General features: G+C 40.5%; 2 protein-coding genes across 13 annotated transcripts; one reads left to right on the top strand and one right to left on the bottom strand.

The window, feature by feature from the left end:
- Positions 1-371: 371 nt before the first annotated feature.
- LOC107778711 (uncharacterized) lies at positions 372-21,081 on the bottom strand. Of its 12 annotated transcripts, none has more exons than XM_075243709.1 (5): positions 20,684-21,081; positions 18,979-19,186; positions 16,775-16,879; positions 8,006-9,536; positions 372-1,006 (listed from the first exon to the last, which is right to left on the bottom strand). In XM_075243709.1, the coding sequence occupies exons 4-5, from the start codon at positions 8,772-8,774 to the stop codon at positions 753-755; spliced, it is 1,023 nt and encodes a 340-aa protein (XP_075099810.1). In that variant the 5' UTR covers positions 8,775-9,536; positions 16,775-16,879; positions 18,979-19,186; positions 20,684-21,081; the 3' UTR covers positions 372-752. The 12 variants fall into 12 exon arrangements, 4 of the variants coding, with proteins under 4 accessions (XP_075099810.1, XP_075099811.1, XP_075099809.1 ...); XM_075243710.1 differs by lacking the exon at positions 20,684-21,081 and adding an exon at positions 20,321-20,677; XM_075243708.1 differs by lacking the exon at positions 20,684-21,081 and adding an exon at positions 19,296-20,677.
- Positions 10,137-14,432, top strand: LOC142176363 (zinc finger BED domain-containing protein RICESLEEPER 2-like). The gene is made up of 2 exons (XM_075243706.1): positions 10,137-12,654; positions 12,767-14,432. Exon 1 carries the CDS (start codon positions 11,514-11,516, stop codon positions 12,624-12,626), a length of 1,113 nt encoding a protein of 370 aa, XP_075099807.1. The 5' UTR covers positions 10,137-11,513; the 3' UTR covers positions 12,627-12,654; positions 12,767-14,432.
- Positions 21,082-22,951: the final 1,870 nt, after the last annotated feature.

The raw sequence follows: 22,951 nt of genomic DNA on the forward strand, positions 1-22,951 counted from the left end.
GAATCCAAATGCCAGGTGGCGACTCTGAAAAATCCTTCGAAACACAATTTTTTTATCACTTTGAATTTGAAAATCCGTTTGAGCTTCAAAAAATCACTTTTTATTATTTTAAAGGGGTCAGTGAAGTAAAAAAAAAGGGTGTGACACTTGTATCTTTTGACATGAAAGATGATCATTGCATTACACAATGAAATGAGTTTCAAGTTTCCTCAATTATTCTTGCCCTCTAACCCCTCTCTCTAAAAGCTCAATTCAAAACACATCAATTATCCAGTATCATTAGTACGAAATAAATGAAATAAATTTTGATGGTAATGTGGTTTGCGACACATGAAAGAAGCGCAGAAGCTTAATGCATGATCATCAGCATAATCCAACAGCGATTATGATTTTTTAACTATCACAATAAAATGGTCCCTTGCTCAAAAACTTGAGCATTGTACTCAAAACGTTCATTTACTAAGTTTAGTCGAGTTTGATAACTCAAAAGAAAATGAAATGTCGATTGTATTACTAACAAATTGTGGTATAAGCGAAGAATTATTGCCATATCCATAGCATCAGTAAATATGCAGGACACACGAATTAGAAGTTTCACCCCTTTGCCACGATGAGATTCAGGAGGCACACGAAATGTTGAATACTAATGCTTGAATTTTCTGCTCGTCTTTAACCTGAAGGGCATGGAAATGGAAGTAGACCCTTTCCTTCTCAACTTCTGGCAGCGCCTCTTGCAAAAAGGTACTTAAATATCAGGACTCCTCCTTGTTCAGATTGTGGACACTTCTGTATAGTTGCTCTTCCCGGGCACGTTTTGCTGCAAGAGCTTCCTCATCAAGCACTTTGATTGGCGACCACTCAGACAATTTTAACCAATCATCTTTCCTATTGACAATAGAGTCATAGAAACTTCTCAAGGCTGGTTTTATTTTGATGGTAGCATAATCAACTGTCGTTCCAGCAACTGCAAAAATGACTGAATAACGAACAGCACCAAGTTGACCACCTAACAATTTCATCAAGAAGCACAGGTAAGGCAATTATCGGGTTCATAAACATCAACCATGATGAATAGCATGGCTTTAAGACAGAGGCATAGGATATCTTAGATTAAGAAATCAGAACCCATAGATGAAAGGCGGTCATCTCATTTTCAAATTGCTTCGAAACACAAAGGATTTTAAATAGCGGCATGACCATGGAAAAATGGAAGTGATGAAAAATGAAATCAGATATTGGTAGCAGAACTTTTACTTTCACATTGAAAGGGCGGCGATCTGGAACAAAATTGGAGAGTCAAAGGGAAATACACAAAGCTTCAGATCAGCACTGAGTTTTGTCACTTCAAGATCAATGATTGAGAAACAAAAAATACTAAAGATGACCCATTATAGCCTTTTCAAGATTTTAGGGCCCAATCTTCTAATATCAATGGTCTTTTTGCACAAGCATATATCAAATCTCGAAATGAATGAAGCTTTTTACTGGGTAGTAACAACTTCACCAGCAATGTGGTTGTTTGCATAAGCGCCTTCATCATTACATAATAACCTAGTACTTAAGTGTCACGACCCAATCCCCGAACCGGATCGTAATGGCGCCTCTCGTGAAGACAAGGCCAGCCAGACCAAAATGGAACACCTCTTTTAAACAGTTTATCATCATAACGGTAATAACATATAATATAATGCTCATAAATTGCGGAATTTAACGATAATAACAGTAGGAACCATCCCGACACAGCCCAAATCGGGGTGTCACAAGTCATGAGCTACTACAGAATCTGCTATAGGTCTACAAAGTACGGAATCTGATACAACAGTCTGAAGAAAACATAAATGATAGAGGATAAGAGAGACAAGGGGCTGCGGACGTCAACAGCTACCTCGTAACTACAAATCCCTGCCTAGCCTGGAAGGAATCAGCGCTCAAGTGCGGACTCTGATATACCTGAATCAGCACACATGGTGCAGGGAGTAATGTGAGTACTCCGACTCAGTGAGTAATAATTACAAATAATGGCTGAAAGTATGAAAACACGTAAAGGCACAAAGCAATTCCATATCAAGCAGTAAAATCACTTAAAGCAGTAAATCAGTGAAGAAATCAAATGATATTCCTTTTTAAAACAAGTAAAACATGTAATTTAACAGGTAATTGACAAGAAGAAATCCGCCCCTCGGGCACAGTATCAATCGCTCAACATAGTATCAGCCCATCAGGCTCACTCTTAGTACAGTATCGGCCCCTCGAGCTACCTCACAATCACTCAACATAATGGTCAGTCATTGTTACCTGACCAAATTGCATCATACAGTGTCATTGTTACCACTATTTTCGAATCACATAGGTAACCGCGCTCACTGTGGGTGTGCAGACTCCGGAGGGGCCCCTTACGGCCCAAGCTCTATATCAAGCCACCTCGTGGCATCATCACTCAGCATATCCTCACATCACTCAAGTCACCGCATGGCATAAATAGTATCTCAGGCCCTCGGCCTCATATCACTCAGCATATCCTCACATATGGCCCTCGGCCTCACTCAGTCCAGAAATCATCATAAGCCCCTTGGGCATTAGTAAAACAGTAGTTCTCAGCAAAAAACATGATGTAAAAATATCATTTAACTTTCAAATCTGAATAAAAGTGGCTGAGTTTGTAAAACAGTAGATATCAACAGGAATGAGTTCAAATAATAAGTCAAGTAATGAGGAAACAGTGATAAAAATCCCCGAAGGGTTCAAATAGTTGGCACGAAGCCCAAATATGGCAATTAGCCCAAATCATGATGGTAACGAATGAATTTCAGTCAAATATTCGGTAAAATCATCAATCGAGATGGACCAAGTCACAATCCCCAGTAGTGAAAGACCCCACGCTCATCATCCAGCGTGTATCTTGCCTCAATATAGCACTACGATGTGCAATCCGGGGTTTCAAACCCTCAGGACATCATTTACAACCATTACTCACCTCGAAATGGCTAATTATCTAGCTCGCGACGCCTTTGCCCCTCGAATTGGCCTCCACGCACGTCGAATCTACCCAAAATCAGAACGAATACGTCACAATATGCTAAGGGAACAAAGCCCAAGCGAAAACATTCGAAAAATATCAAAAATCTCGAAATTAGTAAAACCCGAGCCCCGGGCCCACGTCTCAGAATCGGGTAAAATTTACATTTTCAGAATCCTCATACCTTCACGAGTCTAACCATACCAAAATTATCCAATTCTGATACCATTTGGTCCTTCAAATCATCATTTTACATTTTTGAAATGTTTCACAATTTTCTTCCCAAATTCCATCTCAAATCACGAATTAAATGATGATTTCAGTGATAGATTCATGTATCCTAGCCAAATCTGAGTTAAAATCACTTACCCCGATAAATTTCTTGAAAAACCTTCGAAAAATCGCCAAAATCCGAGTTCTCTAGGTCAAAATATTAAATAAAACCCAAAACCTCGTATTTATAGGTACCCCTCAGGTTTCAGCTCACGCGGGCCGCACCAAAATGCACGTGGTCCGCGCAAGCCAGTGCGATCCGCGCAAAGGCGACGAGCGGCAGCACAGGCCTCCCTCTACAGTGACAGGCTTTAGTATTTTGGCCATAACGTTTTCTACAGATGTCCAAATTGCGATATCTTTACCTTTTTGGAAACTAGACACGAGGGCTACAACTTTCGTTTTTGAATCACCTCAAAATTCCTTGTGGATCAAAAGATATGAGCTTCCGAAGTAGGACCAGCGGATCGTTCCCCACCGCGGCCGCACACCACTTTGTGCGGTCCGCATGACACCTACCGCGGCCGCATCCGACTTTGTGCGGTCCGCACGGAACTCACCGCGGGCGCACTCATTTTTGTGCGGACCGCATGGTTGAGTTCTGGGGCCTGCTACAACTATAATTTTTGCACTAAAACATCCCAGAACCTACCCGGAACTTCAAACCAATTGTACCAACGCATCTCATGACATCGTTCAAACTTGCTCAAAACTTAGGAACGCTCACAACAACATCAAATCACCAAATTAATATAGGATTCAGGCCTAAGAACTCCAAGAACTCTTAAATTATGCTTTCGATCAAAAGGTCTATCAAATCCCGTCCGAATGACCTAAAATTTTGCACACACATCCCAAATGACACAATGAAGCTACTGCAACTCTCGAAATTCCATTCCGACCCCTATATCAAAATCTCGCCTATCAACCGAAATTTGCCAAAATATCAATTTCGTCAATTCAAGCCTAAATCTTCTCTGCAACTCCAAAACCCATTCCGATCGCGCTCCTAAGTCACAAGTCACCTCCCGAAGCTAACCAAACCCTCAGAACTCACTTCCGAGCCTCCTAACACATAAGTCAACATCCGATTGACTTTTCCAATTTAAGCCTTCTTAAAAGAGACTAAGTGTCTCATTTCTTACCAAATCCTCTCCGAACTCGAACTAATAAACTCGATCACATAAAACACGGATAACGAAGCGTAAAGAAGCTGAAATGGGGAAATGGAGCGGTAACTCATGAGACGACTGGCCGGGTCGTCACATCTTCCCCAACTTAAACAAACGTTCGTCCTCGAACGAGTCAAGAAACATACCTGAAGCCTCAAATAGATGAGGATATCTGCTCCGTATCTCCCGCTCGGTCTCCCAGGTAGCCTCCTCTACGGGCCGACCTCTCCACTGCACCTTCACTGAAGCTATATCCTTTGACCTCAACTTCCGAACCTGGCGACCCAAAATAGCTACTGGCTCCACATCAAAGGTCAAATCGTCATCCAACTGAACCGTGTTGAAGTCCAAAACATGAGACGGATCCCCAATATACTTTCGGAGCATAGAAACATAAAATACCGGATGCACACTCGACAGGCTGGATGGCAAAGCAAGCTCATAAGCCACCTCCTCAATCCTCCGAAGCACCTCAAAAGGCCCAATGAATCGAGGACTCAACTTGCCTTTCTCCCAAATCTCATAACACCCTTCATGGGCGAAACCTTCAGCAAGACCTTCTCACCGACCATGTAGGACACATCTCGAACCTTCCGGTCCGCATAACTCTTCTGACGTGACTGCATTGTACGAAGCCTCTCCTGAATCACCTTCACCTTCTCTAAGGCATCCTGAACCAAATCTGTCCCCAATAGTCTAGCCTCACCGGGCTCGAACCAACCAACCGGAGATCTACACCGCCTCCCGTACAAAGCCTCATATGGAGCCATCTGAATACTCGACTGGTAGTTGTTGTTGTAAGCAAACTCTGCAAGTGGTAGAAACTTATCCATGGACCTCCAAAGTCAATAACACAAGCACGCAACATGTCCTCCAATATTTGAATAGTACGCTCGGACTGTCCGTCCGTCTGAGGATGGAACGTTGTGCTCAACTCTACCTGAGTACCCAACTCTCTCTGCACGGCTCTCCAAAACTGCGAAGTAAACTAAGTACCTCTATCTGAGATGATGGAAACAGAAACACCATGCAACCGAACAATCTCCCGGATATAAATCCCTGCCAACCGCTCTGAAGAATAGGTAGTACACACAGGAATGAAGTGCGCAGACTTGGTCAGCCGATCCACAATCACCCAAATAGCATCGAACTTCTTCAAAGTCCGAGGAAGTCCAACCACAAAGTCCATAGTGATTCTCTCCCACTTCCACTCGGGAATAACCATTTGCTGAAACAAGCCACCCAGTCTCTGATGCTCATACTTCACCTGCTGACAGTTGAGACACCGAGCTATAAATCCCACAATATCTTTCTTTCATTCTTCTCCACCAATAGTGCTGCCTCAAATCCTGATACATCTTCGCGGCACCCGGATGAATGGAATACCGCGAGCTATGGGCCTCCTCCAGAATCAGCTCTCTAAGCCCATCCACATTGAGCACACAAATTCGGCCCTGCATCCTCAACATACCATCATCACCGACGGTCACATCTCTGGCATCATCATGCTGGACTCTGTCCCTAAGGACAAGCCAAATGCGGATCATCATACTGGCGCTCTCTGATGCGATCATATAAAGAAGACCGAGAAACCACACAAGCCAACACTCGACTGGGCTCCGAAATATCCAACCTCACGAACCGATTGGCCAAGGCCTGAACAACAACCGCAAGAGGTCTCTCCCCAACTGGAATATATGCCAAACTCCCCATACTCACTGCCTTTCGGCTCAAAGCATCGGTCACCACATTGGCCTTTCCCGGATGGTACAATATAGTGATATCATAATCCTTAAGCAACTCCAATCATCTCCGCTGCCTCAAATTAAGATCCTTTTGCTTGAACAAATGCTGAAGACTGCGATGATCAGTGAACACCTCACAAGATACGCCATACAAGTAATGCCTCCAAATCTTCAATGCGTGAACTATGGCAGCCAACTCCAAATCATGAACGGGGTAGTTCTTCTCATGGGGCTTCAACTGCCGAGAAGCATAAGCAATAACTCTACCCTCCTGCATCAACACACAACCAATCCCAACTCTTGAAGCATCATAATACACAGTATATGAACCTGAGGCTGATGGCAAAACCAACACTGGAGTTGTGATCAAGGCTGTCTTGAGCTTCTGAAAGCTCTCCTCACACTCGTCCGACCATACGAATGGAGCACCCTTCTGAGTCAACTTGGTCAAGGGCGATGCTATGGATGAAAATCTCTAAACAAACCGGCGATAATAGCCTGTTAACCCAAGAAAGTTACGAATCTTTGTGGCTGAGGACGGTCTGGGCCAACTCTGAACCGCCTCTATCTTCTTCGGATCAACCTGTATACCCTCGTTGGACACCACGTGCCCCAAGAAAGCCACTAAACTGAGCCAAAACTCACACTTGGAGAATTTTGCATAAAGCTTCTCCTCCCTCAGTCTCTGTAACACAACTCTCAAATGTGCTGCGTGCTCCTCCTGACTACGCGAGTACACCAGAATATCATCAGTGAATACAATAACGAACGAATCCAGATAAGGCCGAAATACACTGTTCATCAGATGCATGAATGCTGCTGGGGCATTGGTTAGCCCGAAAGACATAACAAGAAACTCATAATGACCATATCTGGTCCTGAAAGCAGTCTTAAGAATATCTGAATCTCTGATCTTCAACTGGTGATAACCCGAACGGAGATCAATCTTGGAGAACACCCTCGCTCCCTGAAGCTGATCAAATAAATCATCAATGCGAGACAAAGGATATTTGTTCTTGATTGTTACTTTGTTCAATTGTCTATAATCAATGCACATTCTCATCGTGTCATCCTTCTTCTTCACAAACAAAACCGGTGCACCCCAAGGGGACACACTAGGCCGAATGAACCCCTTATCTAGGAGTTCCTGAAGTTGTTCTTTCAATTCCTTCAACTCTGCTGGTTCCATACGATATGGCGGAATAGAAATGGGTTGAGTGTCCAACACCAAGTCAATACCAAAATCAATATCCCTGTCCGGTGGCATGCCCGACAGGTCTGCAGGAAAAACATCGGGAAAATCCCTCACAACTGGGACAGAATCAATACTAGGAGTCTCAGCTCCAACATCCCTCACAAATGCTAGATATGAAAGGCAACCCTTCCCAACCATACGTTAGGCCTTCAAGAAATAGATCACTCTACTAGGGATATAATCAGTCACACCACGCCACTCGATCCGCGGTACACCTGGCATAGCCAAAGTGACTGTCTTAGCATGGGAGTCTAGAATAGCACGACACTGAGATAGCCAATCCATGTCCAAAATGACATCAAAATCCACCATGCTCAATAGCAATAGATCCACTCGGGTCTCCAGACCCCAATAGTCACCACACATGACCGGTACACACGGTCTACAACAACAGTATCGCCCACCGGGGTAGATACATGAACAGGTAAAGCAAGAAACTCATGGGGCGTACCCAAATAACGAGCAAAGTATGATGACACATAAGAAAAGGTGGAACCGGGATCAAATAATACAGAGGCATCTCTGTGGCAGACTGAAACAATACCTGTAATGACAACATCTGAAACAATAGCATCTGGCCTGCCAGGAAGTGCATAGAAACGGGCCTGACCGCCCCCTGATCGACCTCCCCCTCTAGGGAGACCCCTAGCTGCATGACCTCCACCCCTAGCTGGCTGGGCGGGTGGTGAGGTAACTGGAGTAGTAGTCGAGGGCTGACCCCTCTGCTGAGATGAACCAGCCATACGACGAGGACATTGCCTCCACACATGTCCAAACTCTCCACACTCATAACAACTCCCAGGTGCTGGAGAAGGGGACTGAAGGGAACCCCTTACACCGGAGTGACCAGCTGATGCACTCGGCATAGAAGAACCCTGAACTGACGGGGCATGAAATGAACTCTGGGCTGGAAGGGCACTGAGTGATGACTGGACCCGCTGAGATCCATGATGACCATGACCCAAAGATGCCCCGCGATACTCTGGGCGGGCTGACTGAGCATGCCTGAAAGAACGGCCTCTACCATGCTGAAACTGGCCCCTCAAAGAAGCACCACTATAACTGCCAGATCCTCGAGGCTTCTTGGCCTCCGTCTCCTCTCGACCCTGACGGCGAACTGTCTCAATCTCGCGAGCAATATCGACCACCTCCTCGAACGTAGCACCCAACACCCTCTCTCGGGTCATAAGAATACGGAGGTGATAGTTAAGGCCATCAACAAATCCCCTGATCCTCTCACAATCTGTCGGAACCATCCAAATGGCATGACGGGCCAACTCAGAAAACCTCGAATCATACTGTGACACAGTCATATCCCCCTGTCGCAACCACTCAAACTGCCTACGCAGCTCCTCTCTGCGGGACTGCAGCACATACTTCTCCAAGAAGAGAGTGGAGAACTGCTGCCAAGGGGCGCTGCTCCAACCGGCCTACGCCTCTCATACGCCTCCCACCATGTGAAGGCAGCCCCAGTAAACTGAAAGGTGATAAATGCCACACCACTAGTCTCAAGAATCCCAGCTGTACGGAGCATCCGCTGACACTTATCAGGAAAACCCTGAGCATCCTCGCCTTCGGTACCACTGAATGACGGAGGCTGGAGTCTACCAAACCTCTCAAGACGACGATGCTCATCATCCGGCATAACTGGTACAATAAACTCCTGAGTTGGTGCAACCGGCTGAGTTGGAGGTGCCCCCGATGTCTGTAGTCCCAGCACTACCTGCTCAGGTGTGCGAGCAGCGGGGGTCTGATTGCCTCCCCCCGGCTTGTGAAGTGGCTGCTGCTGTAGTGGCTGAAACTGCCTGAGCCAAGTCAGTGCAAACTGATAAGATCTGTGCCAAGGCCCCCTGAAGACCCGGAACCACGATAGGCACAACTGGTGCCTGAACTGGTGTTGCTGGAGCGTCCATAGCGGGAGCCTGATTCGGAGCCGGCGCAGTCGATGCATCAACAGGTGTTGCCCTCGCTGCTCTGCCCATACCACGTCCACGACCGCGTCCACGGCCTCTGGTGGCTTCAGTGGGTGGCATTGGTGGTCGTCCACCTCGTCCGGTAGCTCGCGTCCTCGCCATCTGTGAGAGAATGGAATATCAGAAGTTTAGTACTCGGACCAACAAGTTCGCACGACAAGAGTTTCAAGAATATGAAATTTTTCCTAAAGGTTCTGCGGCCTCTCGAGGATAAAAATAGACGTCTCCGTACCGATCCGCGAGACTCTACTAAACCTGCTCATGACTCGTGAGACCTAAGTAACCTAGACTCTGATACCAACTTGTCACGACCCAATTCCTGAAGTCGATCGTGATGGCGCCTCTCTTGAAGACAAGGCCAGCTAGACCAAAACGGAACACCTCTTTTAAACAGTTTATCATCATAACGGTAATAACATATAATATAATGCTCACAAATTGCGGAATTTAACAATAATAACAGTATGAACCATCCTGACACAGCCTAAACCGGGGTGTCACAAGTCATGAGCTACTACAGAATCTGCTATAGGTCTACAAAGTACGGAATCCGATACAACAGTCTGAAGAAAACATAAATGATAGAGGATAAGAGAGACAAGGGGCTGCGGACGTCAACAGCTACCTCGTAACTCCAAATCACTGCCTAGCCTGGAAGGAATCAGCGCTCAGGTGCGGACTCTGCTATGCCTGAATTTGCACACATGGTGCAGGGAGTAATGTGAATACTCCGACTCAGTGAGTAATAATTACAAATAATGGTTGAAAGTATGAAAACACGTAAAGGCACAAAGCAATTCCATATCAAGCAGTAAAATCACTTAAACCAGTAAATCAGTGAAGAAATCAAATGATATTCCTTTTTAAAACAAGTAAAATAGGTAATTTAACAGGTAATTAACAAGTAGAAATCTGCCCCTCGGGCATAGTATCAATCGCTCAGCATAGTATCAGCCCCTGGGGCTCACTCTCAGTACAGTATCGACCCCTTGGGCTACCTCACAATCACTCAACATAAGTAAGTGATGTTGGTTCTAGTGAAAGTTTACCTATTACGGTATATAGTAACACCAACACCATTGATACTCAAGATTCCAAGAAAAGGAAAGCAATGCAACCTAGGTCTGACGTTTGGAACCATTTTGATAAATTTGAGGTTAATGGGGTTGGGAAAGCACGGTGTCGATATTGTAAACAAGCTTATGCTGCTAATTCATCTAAGAATGAAACAACAGGATTGAAGAATCATTTGCCTAGATGCAAAGAATACCCACTTAAAATTGCAGAAGATAATAGTCAAACAAAGATAAATTTTCAATCTTGCCAAAATGATGAAGGATCAATTTGGAAATTTGATCAAAAAGTGGTTAGGAGGGCCTTAATTGAGATGATAGTTACTGATGAACTACCATTTAGCTTTGTAGAAAATGAAGGCTTTATGAAGTTTATGAGAAAAACTCAACCACTATTTCGTCTTCCTTCTCGTAGAACAATAACAAGGAATTGTTATGAAGTTTACGGTGAATTGAGGCAAAATCTAAGAAGTTCTTTTAGAGAAGCACAACCAAAAATTTGCCTAACAACAGACACTTGGACTTCATTACAAAGAATAAATTATATGTGTTTGACAGCCCACTTCATCGATAGGGATTGGAAGTTGCATAAAAGAATACTTAATTTTTGCCCTATCACTAGTCATAAGGGTGAAGAGATGACTAAAGCTATTAGGAATTGTTTGCTTGAATGGAAATTAGACAAGGTTTTCACTATTACTGTGGACAATGCTTCTTCAAATGATGTCACTGTCAAAGAATTGTCTAAACAGTTAGATATGTGGAAAACTAATATGATGAGTGGTAAACATCTTCATGTGAGATGCATGGCTCATATACTAAATCTAATTGTGCAAGATGGTTTGAAAGAATTTGATGCTTCTATGACACGTGTTAGAAATATTGTGAGGTATGTGAGATCTTCGCTTGCAATGACCTTAAAGTTTAGTGTTGTGCACATGTAAAGGTAGAATGTACCAAAACGTTGTGTTTGGATGTTCCTACCAGGTGGAATTCCACCTATTTGATGTTGGATACAGCACAACACTTTGAAAAAGCCTTTGACAAGTTGCATCTTTTTTATGATGGATTTTCTGCTTATCAATGTTCTCATCTTTGTAAAGATGGTGGAAATGCAGGTCCTCTTGAATCTGATGATTGGGTGAATGTGAGGAATGTGATAGAGTTTCTTGCAAGATTTCACGAGCTAACTAAAACAGTTTCAGGTTCACGTTATGTCACTTGTAATTCTCATTTTGAGGATGTATCTGAACTTTATTGTCATTTGAAAATGTGTTTAGCTAGTGAGGATGAGCATTTGAGAAAAATGGCTCAGCAAATGCAAGAAAAGTTCAAGAAGTATTGGGGTGAGCCTGAAAAGATGAATAAAATGATTTTTATTGCTTCCGTCTTGGATCCACGTAACAAATTTGAATATGTTGAGGGAGCACTTGAAGAACTTTTTGGGGAGGAAAAAGGGAAGAAAATAAATGTTGAGGTGTATGCTTATATGAATTCTTTGTTTGGAGAGTATCTAAAAAAGCATTCAACCGAATCTTGTCCTCAATCTCCATCTAGTTCTACTTCATCTAACAACACATCTAATACATCTAGTGGAAGTGTTATAAGTGCATCAAAAATAAGGACTAAGCTTAGCTTGAAGAAAAAAAAGGAAGACAATGGAAGTTGGGGTGCTAAATCGAAGTTGGATAAATACATTAGTGAAGAACAAGAGCCTTTTAGTGAAGAATTTGATATCTTGAGTTGGTGGAAATCACATCCTAAATTTCCTATTCTTTCGGAGTTGGCTCGTGATGTGTTGGCAATTCCAATTTCTAGTGTGGCGTCGGAATGCGTGTTTAGCACTGGTGGCCGTATTCTTGATTCATTTAGAAGTTCATTGACTCCTAAATGTGTGCAAGCTCTTATTTGTGTTCAAGATTGGCTTAGAGAAGAGAAGAATCCTATTAGTGTTGAAGAAGACTTGAAGTATCTTGAGGAACTCGAGCTTGGTAAGCTTTATTATTTTGTGTGTATTTTAATTCAAAATAATATATCATGCTTTTTCATTTGTATGACATATTTGGTCGTATTATCTTTAGATATGGAAAATAATGGAAGCACTACTAGCATTGTTTAATGTATAGTTGCAACTTGCATCTTGAGTGGTAAGTTTAATACTCTATTTGTTTGGTGATAATGATATACTTAATATTTTGTAGTTTTGTTTTATTATCATCAAACTATAATATTCTAACTTATGATTTATATTTTTTTTAGGTTCAAGTGCAATCATGCCCCGTGCTACTGCTCAACGCTCCGATATTTGGGAATACTTTGTGGTGAAAGAAGATAACGGAGAAGTTCGCAAAGTAGAGTGCAAACATTGTGGTCAAGTATATAATGTTAATCCAAAGAGTTGTTTAAGTTACTTTGCGCGTCTTCCTGGAATTCATGTTTAAGAATTAAGACTGTTTGTTGACTGTTGAGGGATGCCCTCTCTGTTTTTGTTGCTCTATATTTAACTGTTTAAGTGTTAAGACTGTTGCAGTTGGCCAGTTGCACTGTGTTTAAGTGTTAAGACTGTTTTTGTTGGACTGTATTTTTATTGCACAGTGTTTAAGTGTTAAGTGTTAAGTTGTGTAATGTGTTGTGTAGTTGTGTACAGATTCAATTGTGTACTGTGTTAAGTGTTAAGTTGTGTAATGTGCAGTTGGCCAGTTGATTGCAGTATTGAACTGTCAACTGTGTTTAAGTTGTTTAATATAGTTGTGTAATGTGCATTGTGCAGTTGGCCAGCTTTTGCTTTTCACTTGTATTAGTGTATACTAATACTGGCGTGCAGAATGCAGATTGTAATATTGTATAATATGACATACAGTATATTGGCGTGCAACTGCAGATTGCCAGATTGTAAAGAAGTTGTTGTCTTGTTCAGCTTTTGCTTTTCACTTATTCTTAAGCCATGTGAATTGGTTATCACAGGAGTTTCAGCCAGAATTGCCAGAATATAATATGTTATTCTTGTTTCAGCCATGTGCAGTTGTGCACTGTTATATATCGAAAAACAGATTCTTTTAGAGTGAAAATTTCAATTGTGCATGTGCACTGTTAGCATTGATTATTCATTGATTGTTAAACCGAAACCGTACCGAACCAAAATAAGAAATACTGAACCGTACCGAAATATTTTGGTATGGTATTTGGTATACACAATTGATAAACCGAATACCAAAATACCGAACCGAAATTCTTACATACCGAACCGAAATACCGAACGCCCACCCCTAATACAGTGTCATTGTTACCACTGTTTTCAAATCACATGGGTACTCGCGCTCACTGTGGGTGTGCAGACTCCGGAGGGGCCCCTTACGGCCCAAGCGTTATATCAAGCCACCTCGTGGCATCATCACTCAGCATATCCTCACATCACTCAAGCCACCGCATGGCATAAATAGTATCTCAGGCCCTCGGCCTCATATCACTCAACATATCCTCACATATGGCCCTCGGCCTCACTCAGTCCAGAAATCATCATAAGCCCCTTGGGCATTAGTAAACAGTAGTTCTCAGCCCAAAACATGATGTAAAAATATCATTTAAATTTCAAATCTGAGTAAAAGTGGCTGAGTTTGTAAAACAGTAGACATAAACAGGACTGAGTTCAAATAATAAGCCAAGTAGTGAGGAAACAGTGATAAAAATCCCCGAAGGGTTCAAATAGTTGGTCTGAAGCCCAAATATGGCAATCAGCCCAAATCATGATGGTAACGAATGAATTTCAGTCAAATATTCGGTAAAATCATCAATCGGGATGGACCAAGTCACAATTCCCAGTAATGAAAGACCTCACGCTCATCATCCAGCGCGTATCTTGCCTCAATATAGCACTACGATGTGCAATCCAGGGTTTCAAACCCTCAGGACATCATTTACAACCATTACTCACCTCGAACTGGCTAATTCTCAAGCTCGCGACGCCTTTGCCCCTCGAATTGGCCTCCACGCGCGTCGAATCTACCCAAAATCAGAACGAATACGTCACAATATGCTAAGGGAACAAAGCCCAAGCGAAAACATTCGAAAAATATCAAAAATCACGAAATTAGCAAAACCCGAGCCCCGGGCCCACGTCTCGGAATCGGGTAAAATTTACATTTTCAGAATCCCCATACCCTCACGAGTCTAACCATACCAAAATTATCCAATTCTGATACCATTTGGTCCTTCAAATCATCATTTTACATTTTTGAAAGGTTTCACAATTTTCTTCCCAAATTTCATCTCAAATCACGAATTAAATGATGATTTCAGTGATAGATTCATGTATCCTAGCCAAATCTAAGTTAAAATCACTTACCCCGATGAATTTCTTGAAAAACCTTCGAAAAATCGCCAAAATCCGAGCTCTCTAGGTCAAAATATTAAATAAAACCCAAAACCTCGTATTTATAGGTACCCCTCAGGTTTCAGCTCATGCGGGCCGCACCAAAACGCACGTGGTCCGCGCAAGCCAGTGCGGTCCGCGCAAAGGCGACGTGCGGCCGCACAGGCCTCCCTCTACAGTGACAGGCTTTAGTATTTTGGCCATAACTTTTGCTACAGATGTCCAAATTGCGATATCTTTACCTTTCTGGAAACTAGACACGAAGGGCTACAACTTTCGTTTTTGAATCACCTCAAAATTCCTTGTGGATCAAAAGATATGAGCTTCCGAAGTAGGACCAGCGGATCGTTCCCCACCGCGGTCGCACACCACTTTGTGCGGTCTGCATGACACCTACCGCGGCCGCATCCGACTTTGTGCGGTCCGCACGGAACTCACCGCGGGCGCACTCATTTTTGTGCGGACCACATGGTTGAGTTCTGGGGCCTGCAACCCCTGTAGGCCTGCTACAGCTATGATTTTTGCACTAAAATATCCCGGAACCTACCCGGAACTCCCAGAACTTCAAACCAATTGTACCAACACATCTCATGACATCGTTCAAACTTGCTCAAAACTTCGGAATGCTCACAACAACATCAAATCACCAATTTAACATAGGATTCAGGCCTAAGAACTCCAAGAACTCTTAAATTATACTTTCGATCAAAAGGTCTATCAAATCTCGTCCGAATGACCTGAAATTTTGCGCACACATCCCAAATGACACAATGAAGCTACTGCAACTCTCGGAATTCCATTCCGACCCCTATATCAAAATCTCGCCTATCAACCGGAATTTGCCAAAATATCAATTTCGTCAATTCAAGCCTAAATCTTCTCTACAACTCCAAAACCCATTTCGATCGCGCTCCTAAGTCACAAATCACCTCCCAAAGCTAACCGAGCCATCGGAACTCATTTCTGAGCCTTCTAACATATAAGTCAACATCCGGTTGACTTTTCCAACTTAAGCCTTCTTAAAAGAGACTAAGTGTCTTATTTCTTACCAAATCCTCTCCGAACTCGAACTAATAAATTCGATCACATAAAACACGGATAACGAAGCGTAAAGAAGCTGAAATGGGGAAATGGAGCGGTAACTCATGAGACGATTGGCCGGGTCGTCACATTAAGTTAAAGCAGGAACCTAACCTAGGTAAGAATACACATGGAGCACAAATATTTGAAGTGATATTACAAAGATTTAACACTGATTGCATAGAACAACTGTTTCATGAGAAGGATGCATAGAGAAACTGTTTTAGAGACAAACTAGGGCAAATGGAAATGCGTCCTTCAGTTATTGGGACTAGTCACGAACAGAGTCGAGGAAAATAGGGAGTAAGCAGACCACTTCCTAAATGGGCCTAGTAAAACATCTTTAGCATACTTAAAGTGATGCGCGGATTCCTGAAGTAGTTGAAAATGAAAGCCATTGAACAAGTATCCATAACCTCTAATGAGGTCATCTTTAAAAAAAACATAAACCTCTTGTTTTTCAAAGAACCACTTCTCGTTAAACGGTCTCCTGGATTTGGAACTTCCGCTCGAATGGACAATGTCGGGAATCAAGTAACTACGACTTATGCAAGTTTAGTTGCTCTTGTTTGGCTTCAACAAGCAAAAACCATGTCGATGGAAAATCAGACCACCGGCTACTTCAATTAGACTACAATTACAATGACAAATTAACAACTGAACATTTTTTTCCTTTTTTCATAGGTAAAAACATGATCATATGAGATTTGAAAAGAATGGACCAGATCTTGAGTTAATGTTCACAGTAGCCCCCTTTTGCACAGGAACTACTAAGATAGAGGCACATGAAAAGAGAGAGAGAGAGTTGTAAATCTGACCTTGCAGGCGTCCAAGAATAGCACCACTGCCAAAACCTCCTATTGTTGAGTTTAGCAAATCATCAGGCCTTCCAGTTCTACTTACTCTTACAAACTCACGAGCACCTACCTTAGAAAGAAACGAGCATATATGTTAAGCTCGGTATTCACTCTTTTCAACAACATCAACCATAAGGCACCTTTCTACTTAAATGCAGTGAATATAGAAAGAATGTTTCAAGTTCAAATAAAGAAGCATATGTTAGAGTCTTATATGGACAGAGCAGCAGAAGATCTAGTGTCTTGGCTACCTTCACTTTGTTGACCACAATTGACCCATGGGATTCTTTTCTTTTTACTAGAGAAGGAAAACCCGTGCTTAGCACGGGCCCAACATAGGCAAACTATTCCATAAGTGTTTTAAGGTACTACTGTAATAATCCAATTTAAAGTATTAACTTGTCTTTCAGTTCATAATGTGCCACACAGACATCCTTCAAATTGAAATACATATGTAGAACATGCATTTCTGCACATACGCAAATGGGTCATAAGACTTGGTTCCAGTTGAATACGTTCTGCTAAAGAATTGCCAAATATCAAACATAGACTATGGAACCTTCACATGAGTTTAGACCTTGAATTACAACACTGTGGACCATGGCTGGTTGTTTGGTACTAAAAAAGTTAACTTGGAAGATTGTCCCCATCTTCAAGACACCTTCACACGAGTTTAGAACTTGATTTATAATATTGTAGACCATGGCCGGTTGTTTGGTACCAAAAAAGTTAACATGGAAGACTGTCCCCATCTCCAAGTACAACGAAGGCTATTATTGCCCATAACTGTAAACCACAGCTTCTAGCTTAACAATCCACATGTTATCCTTCAGAAGTGTAAAATAAGTACCTCCAGAGAGCATATATCTATCAGATTTACAGTTAGAGAAATGTACAGATGTGTAAGATCAATTGGTATAATGGGAGGAAGTATCATGTTGTAGAATGAAGTCTTGTAATTGCAGGATTTAGCAACATCTAAGTCTTGTAATTGCAGGATTGAGCAACATCCTCCAACCGCCATCTCCACTCCTGGTTGCGCTAAAGTGGCTAACTGTTTAGCACGTTTAAGAATACCACATCACACCCAATTTCTCTAACATGGAAAGAGAAAGAGACCACGGCAAAATATGTACACTTAAACATTGTAAGGAACCTGGTATATATAGAATAGAATAAGAACTTTCTTCAGCTATATGTGGATTATGGTTGTCACATTTTATGAGAGCGATCACCAAGGATAAAGTTACTCACCTACTGAAAAAGTAAATGCAAATAGTAATTTATACCTCTATATATTCACACAAATAATCTGTTATAACTATTTAACCTTGTCATATATTGTTGATAACCTTATAATATTAAGATCATAACAACACTGTATCTTAATATACGACCCCATTTATCATCCTGAAAAGGTAGTTGAGGAAAAACTTTATATTAACCCTAAAGAAAAGGTAAATAACATAAATCTCACAGCAAGAACTATGTTAAGAAACATTATAGAACATTATCATCATCAATATTGTAATTCAAATGAATGCAGGAAAGATGATAACACTTACAACAAAACTATAAACAATTGTTAACTTAAAAATGTTGCTGCATATTGTTTCAAAGGGATAATCAACTCTTGAATAAACATGGTTAAAGTTGATAACTAAAACATAATAGGCACCAATATTTTGGATTGGCAAAGGCATCAAGGAGCTTCAATATTAGCAAGCCCCGAAAGTACATAGTGATATTGCCAAATACTCTGATAAGCTAACTATCACACAAGAAAAAGACTGAGCAGAAAAAAATGGAAGATTTAATGAGTCAATGCCAGATTAGACAGGTTTTCGCTGCATCTTTCATGAGTCCGTGACTCCTAAAGAAGATTATGATTCTCTTTCTTGAATCAATTACTCTTCCTCTCATTTTAACAAATATTGAAATTCAATGACATCGCTTCCATAACCCCAACTTTGACTCTTAAGAAAAGGTATAAAGAAACATGAAAAGTCTTGAGAAAGGACAAAAGAAAATGACATAAAGACAAACGAACATGACACCGTTGATTTTTCCATCAACATCCGCACCCAATACATCCATAACTCAAAGGTGTCCACCCCAAGTATCAAGATAAAATAAAATTACATACAGTGACATCAAGTCCTTACCATCACATTCGCATCAATGGATAAGAAGCCATTTGCCACACCAATTATGTATTAAGTATTTTTTTTTCTTCACCGGATATAATTTTGTATTGCTCCTTGGACTTGTAAGTGCTCACTGATAGTTCTATTGCATCTTCAAGTAATACAGCTAAAACTGGAGTTCTGAATTCCTTGTTGGTTGCAAAGATATTGAAACATATATTGTATCCTGAAAAGTAGGTAGATCATTTCATCATAAAATGTTATATTAGCAGCATTTATGTGATTAATGTAGATATATTGAGGATTTAGATACTATTAAATAGTAAAAGATTTACTTTATTTGAGTGAAGCTGCATTCTCTGATCTTTTAAATAGTGTAGGACATATCACTATATAGATCATAAATGCATAAAAGATTTTGTGAATGGATGGACTAATGTAGTGAAAACCTAAAGCCTCTCCGATCTATTTTTTTACTCAGAAGCATCATGATTCAGGATTCTAAGTAGAGCATTGCAAATATCCTTCATTTTGAGTAATCAAGTTCACCAATACCTTATCCCAACAAAAAAATAAATTCAACTTCTTTTTAATGTAAGAGAAGGTTATCGTTTCGCTTAAATTCTATCAGAGAATGTCAATCATAGATGCAAAAGTAGCTGGCATCTAATTTTCTTATACTATTCTATATGAAAACTCAAGAATTTAAAAGGTGTTTTTTTCATTAAATTCTAACAGAGAACATCAGCTGTTGATGCAAAAGAGTTCAGCACATTTCAACCACATCTTAGTTCCACAATGACCTTTGTTTTATTACTTTTTTAACAAAATAATACAAATATTTTTGATAGGAACTATAGTGAACATGAAAAAGTGCATATAACAAATTTAATGGCATTGAAATGAAATAAGTAATTTTTCGCGAGAAATCAGTAAAGACCAAGCAATCACAATACCTAGGAGTAATATTTTTGACCGAAGCACAAGACATGATTACTTTTGTAGTTGTGATTATAATAATGTAATAGATAGGGAAACCATCAGTAGAGATGAATTTAAACAGTGAAAATCTATTCTTATCAACTACAGATCTTCTACGATGTCCAATTTCAAATGCAGGAACCTAAAAGGTTTTATTTACTAATAAAATTATTAATGTTTATTCAGGCATATCATCAACCATCTTAGAGTCATTTGCATCGTGTCAACTAAATTAAGAATGAAAAATATTAGATAACTGGAAATTGGAAGCAAAACCAAAATTAGACATTAGGAAAGAAACTATCACTAACTATAACATTCACACATATTGAACACCATGAAAGTATGCCAACTGATAGTGAAATGTGGTTACTCGTACTGCAAGACTTAATCTTCCAATGGCAAAGCACTGAAGGAGAAGAAGAATCGCAGTTTCAAAAATGAACAAACATTGAAAGATATGCATGTGCCGGTTAGATAGAATTATTGATATATGTAAATCTAGCAAAAATCTACCATAAATCAAGTGTAATAAGCAAAAGATTAATTAAACAAAAAACTTTCCAGAACTTCGAACCGGGACGATAACAAATTAGCCAAAAGGAAGAATCTCTGAAGAAAATACACAAAATGGAAAAGCTTTGAAGAGAAATCTAGTGAAGACCACAAAGATGCAAAAGAAATTCGAAGAAAATTGAAAATAGGTAAGAAGGTTCAAGAGAGAGTGAGAAAGCAGCATAACTGTGTGAATGAGGGTGAATTTTTTTGAGTGGAATACACGTGTGAATTAGAGGGTGAGTCTTTCTGACTGAATGGAGTACAATCCACAGTAGCAGTTTGTACCACTTCCATACGCAGTGTTCGTCCACCTTAGTCACTTATGTATAGTAGAAATAGAAAAATGCAATGAGTATTGTAGTTTAAAGCTGAGAATTTTAAAAAGTTACTAGGTTGAGTGTCCTTGCAACAAAATAGGAAGCAATCTAGAAAGCACAAATGACAAATGATGTGAAGTAATTTGATGCAGGATAAGCTGTCAAATGAAAAGCAATTGAACAGAAGCATTTGGAAGATATCCCGTGGATTGAAGGATGACTACAACACCTCACAACCGAATTGATATAAGAGCAAGAGTTAATTAAAACCACCACATGTCCGGCTATATAAAAGGCCACTACTTTTTCAGATAAACCCATTACCGCCATTTCTAAGGCGGTATTGTGGTCCGGGCCCAGGCCTAAACGGGCCGGGCCTAATGGTCCCAATGGGTGAAATCGGCCCACTATGGTCCTAAGTCCACATGGTCTCGGGCCAAACGGGCTTTTTCGTTCTGGGCTATTTTTTAAAAAAAATATTTTTATTTAAGGCAATTTTTTGTAAACTATATATGTATATACTAATATAAATTGTTTATATATAACTATATATATATAATTATATATTGCCTTATATATGTATTATATATATGTATGTATGTATGTATGTATGTATGTATGTATGTATATATATATATATATATATATATATATATATATATATATATATATATATATATATGCCAAAGAATAAATTGCATATGAAAGGGTGTATAAGGGAGTTTTTCCAATTAAAGGACAATTGAAACGGGATTATTTATTAAAAGATTCAGAGTCGCCACTTGGGAGATTTATGGTGTCCCAAGTCACCGGTTCAAATCCCGAATCGAGGAAAAGATTGACTCAGTATTACAGTCCGCGAACACAGAAATCCGGGTAAGGAATTCTGTTAACCCGGGAGAAGGTGTTAGGCATTCCCGAGTTCCGTGATTCTAGCACGGTCGCTCAACTGTTATATTCGACTTAACTATCTGATTTTAGAAACACGTTTTAACCTATGATGTCATTTTAAACTTTTAACCGCTTTTAATTAATTTTTAAAGAAGATTGAACGTCGTTTTAAAACGTGCCTTTGGATCGCGCCACATGAAATGCACCCGCAATCCTAAACACATTTTAGTCAACGTTTTAAGATTTTGATTTGGGTCACATAAAATGCACACGCGAGTTTATGAAGGTAATATTATTAAAATACGCGCCTAAAGCAACTACGCGTTTTAACTTTGCGAAGGCCATGGAAATTTGCTAAATGACATGCCTCGAGTTCTAAGTATTTTGGAAGAAACAATTAAATGAGGGCCACGCATTTAAGGTCTTATTTGGCGCGGCGCACCTCAATTCCATTTTGAAGGGTATTTAAACTAAAAGCTCGGAGGGCCATAGACTATGTCTTATCTAGGATGGCACTCCTCAATTATTTGAAATAGTCTAACTTAAGTAAAGTGGAAGCTCGAAAAAAAAACCTCAACAGACATTTATGTTGACATTTAAGACTTAAAATGAAATAAATAAACAATGATATGTTTCCCCTTGAAGCTAAACCCCATGACGTACTGCAATTATAGAACTCACGAGTTTAAATAATTTGGGCCAAACTCGAAAACAGGCCCAATTGGTACACAATGGAGCGGCAAAGTGGAGATTCAAGATCTTAATGTCTTATCCCCATTCCATGTCGGCTCTTTGCGTTCAGGCCCAATAGACCTGAATCGAGCCACACAACGCATAAGCTAAAGATTTCTGGGTGCCATGTCGAACCCGTGTAGCAGCAGAAATCATCAAATTTGAGAAATGGCAACAAACGATTCTAGGCATCATTACCTTTGTAAATGACAAAACCATCGAATTAATTGATCAAAACTGTTGGGTATCAAAAGCTGACTAAAACCAATTGAGCATTTCTCTAAGCCATTTTACTCAGAAAACATATTCAGATGCCAAATGAAGAAACCATAAATTTGTAATTATCGAAAACTATGAAGCTCAAATAATTATGCTCAGTCCTTGACTTTCAACATCTGAAAATACTGTGTAAACCCTTCAACTTTCTACCATTTTTAGTTAAACTCATTCACACGCCAAAATTACTTCATGAAGAAGAGGAACTCTAACCCAGCAAGAATGGCATTTAAACA

This window comes from Nicotiana tabacum, chromosome 22, assembly GCF_000715075.1.
Source record: "Nicotiana tabacum cultivar K326 chromosome 22, ASM71507v2, whole genome shotgun sequence".
In the NCBI taxonomy this organism is placed as follows: Eukaryota; Viridiplantae; Streptophyta; class Magnoliopsida; order Solanales; family Solanaceae; genus Nicotiana; species Nicotiana tabacum.

Coding starts and splice junctions, on each gene's coding strand:
- LOC107778711 (XM_075243709.1), bottom strand. CDS start 8,774: ATGACTGTGTCACAGTATGATTCGAGGTTTTCTGAGTTGGCCCGTCAT. Junction 1,007..8,005: donor TTCAGATGTTGTCATTACAG/GTATTGTTTCAG, acceptor TGAAATTGTTAG/GTGGTCAACTTGGTGCTGTT.
- LOC142176363 (XM_075243706.1), top strand. CDS start 11,514: ATGTTGGATACAGCACAACACTTTGAAAAAGCCTTTGACAAGTTGCAT.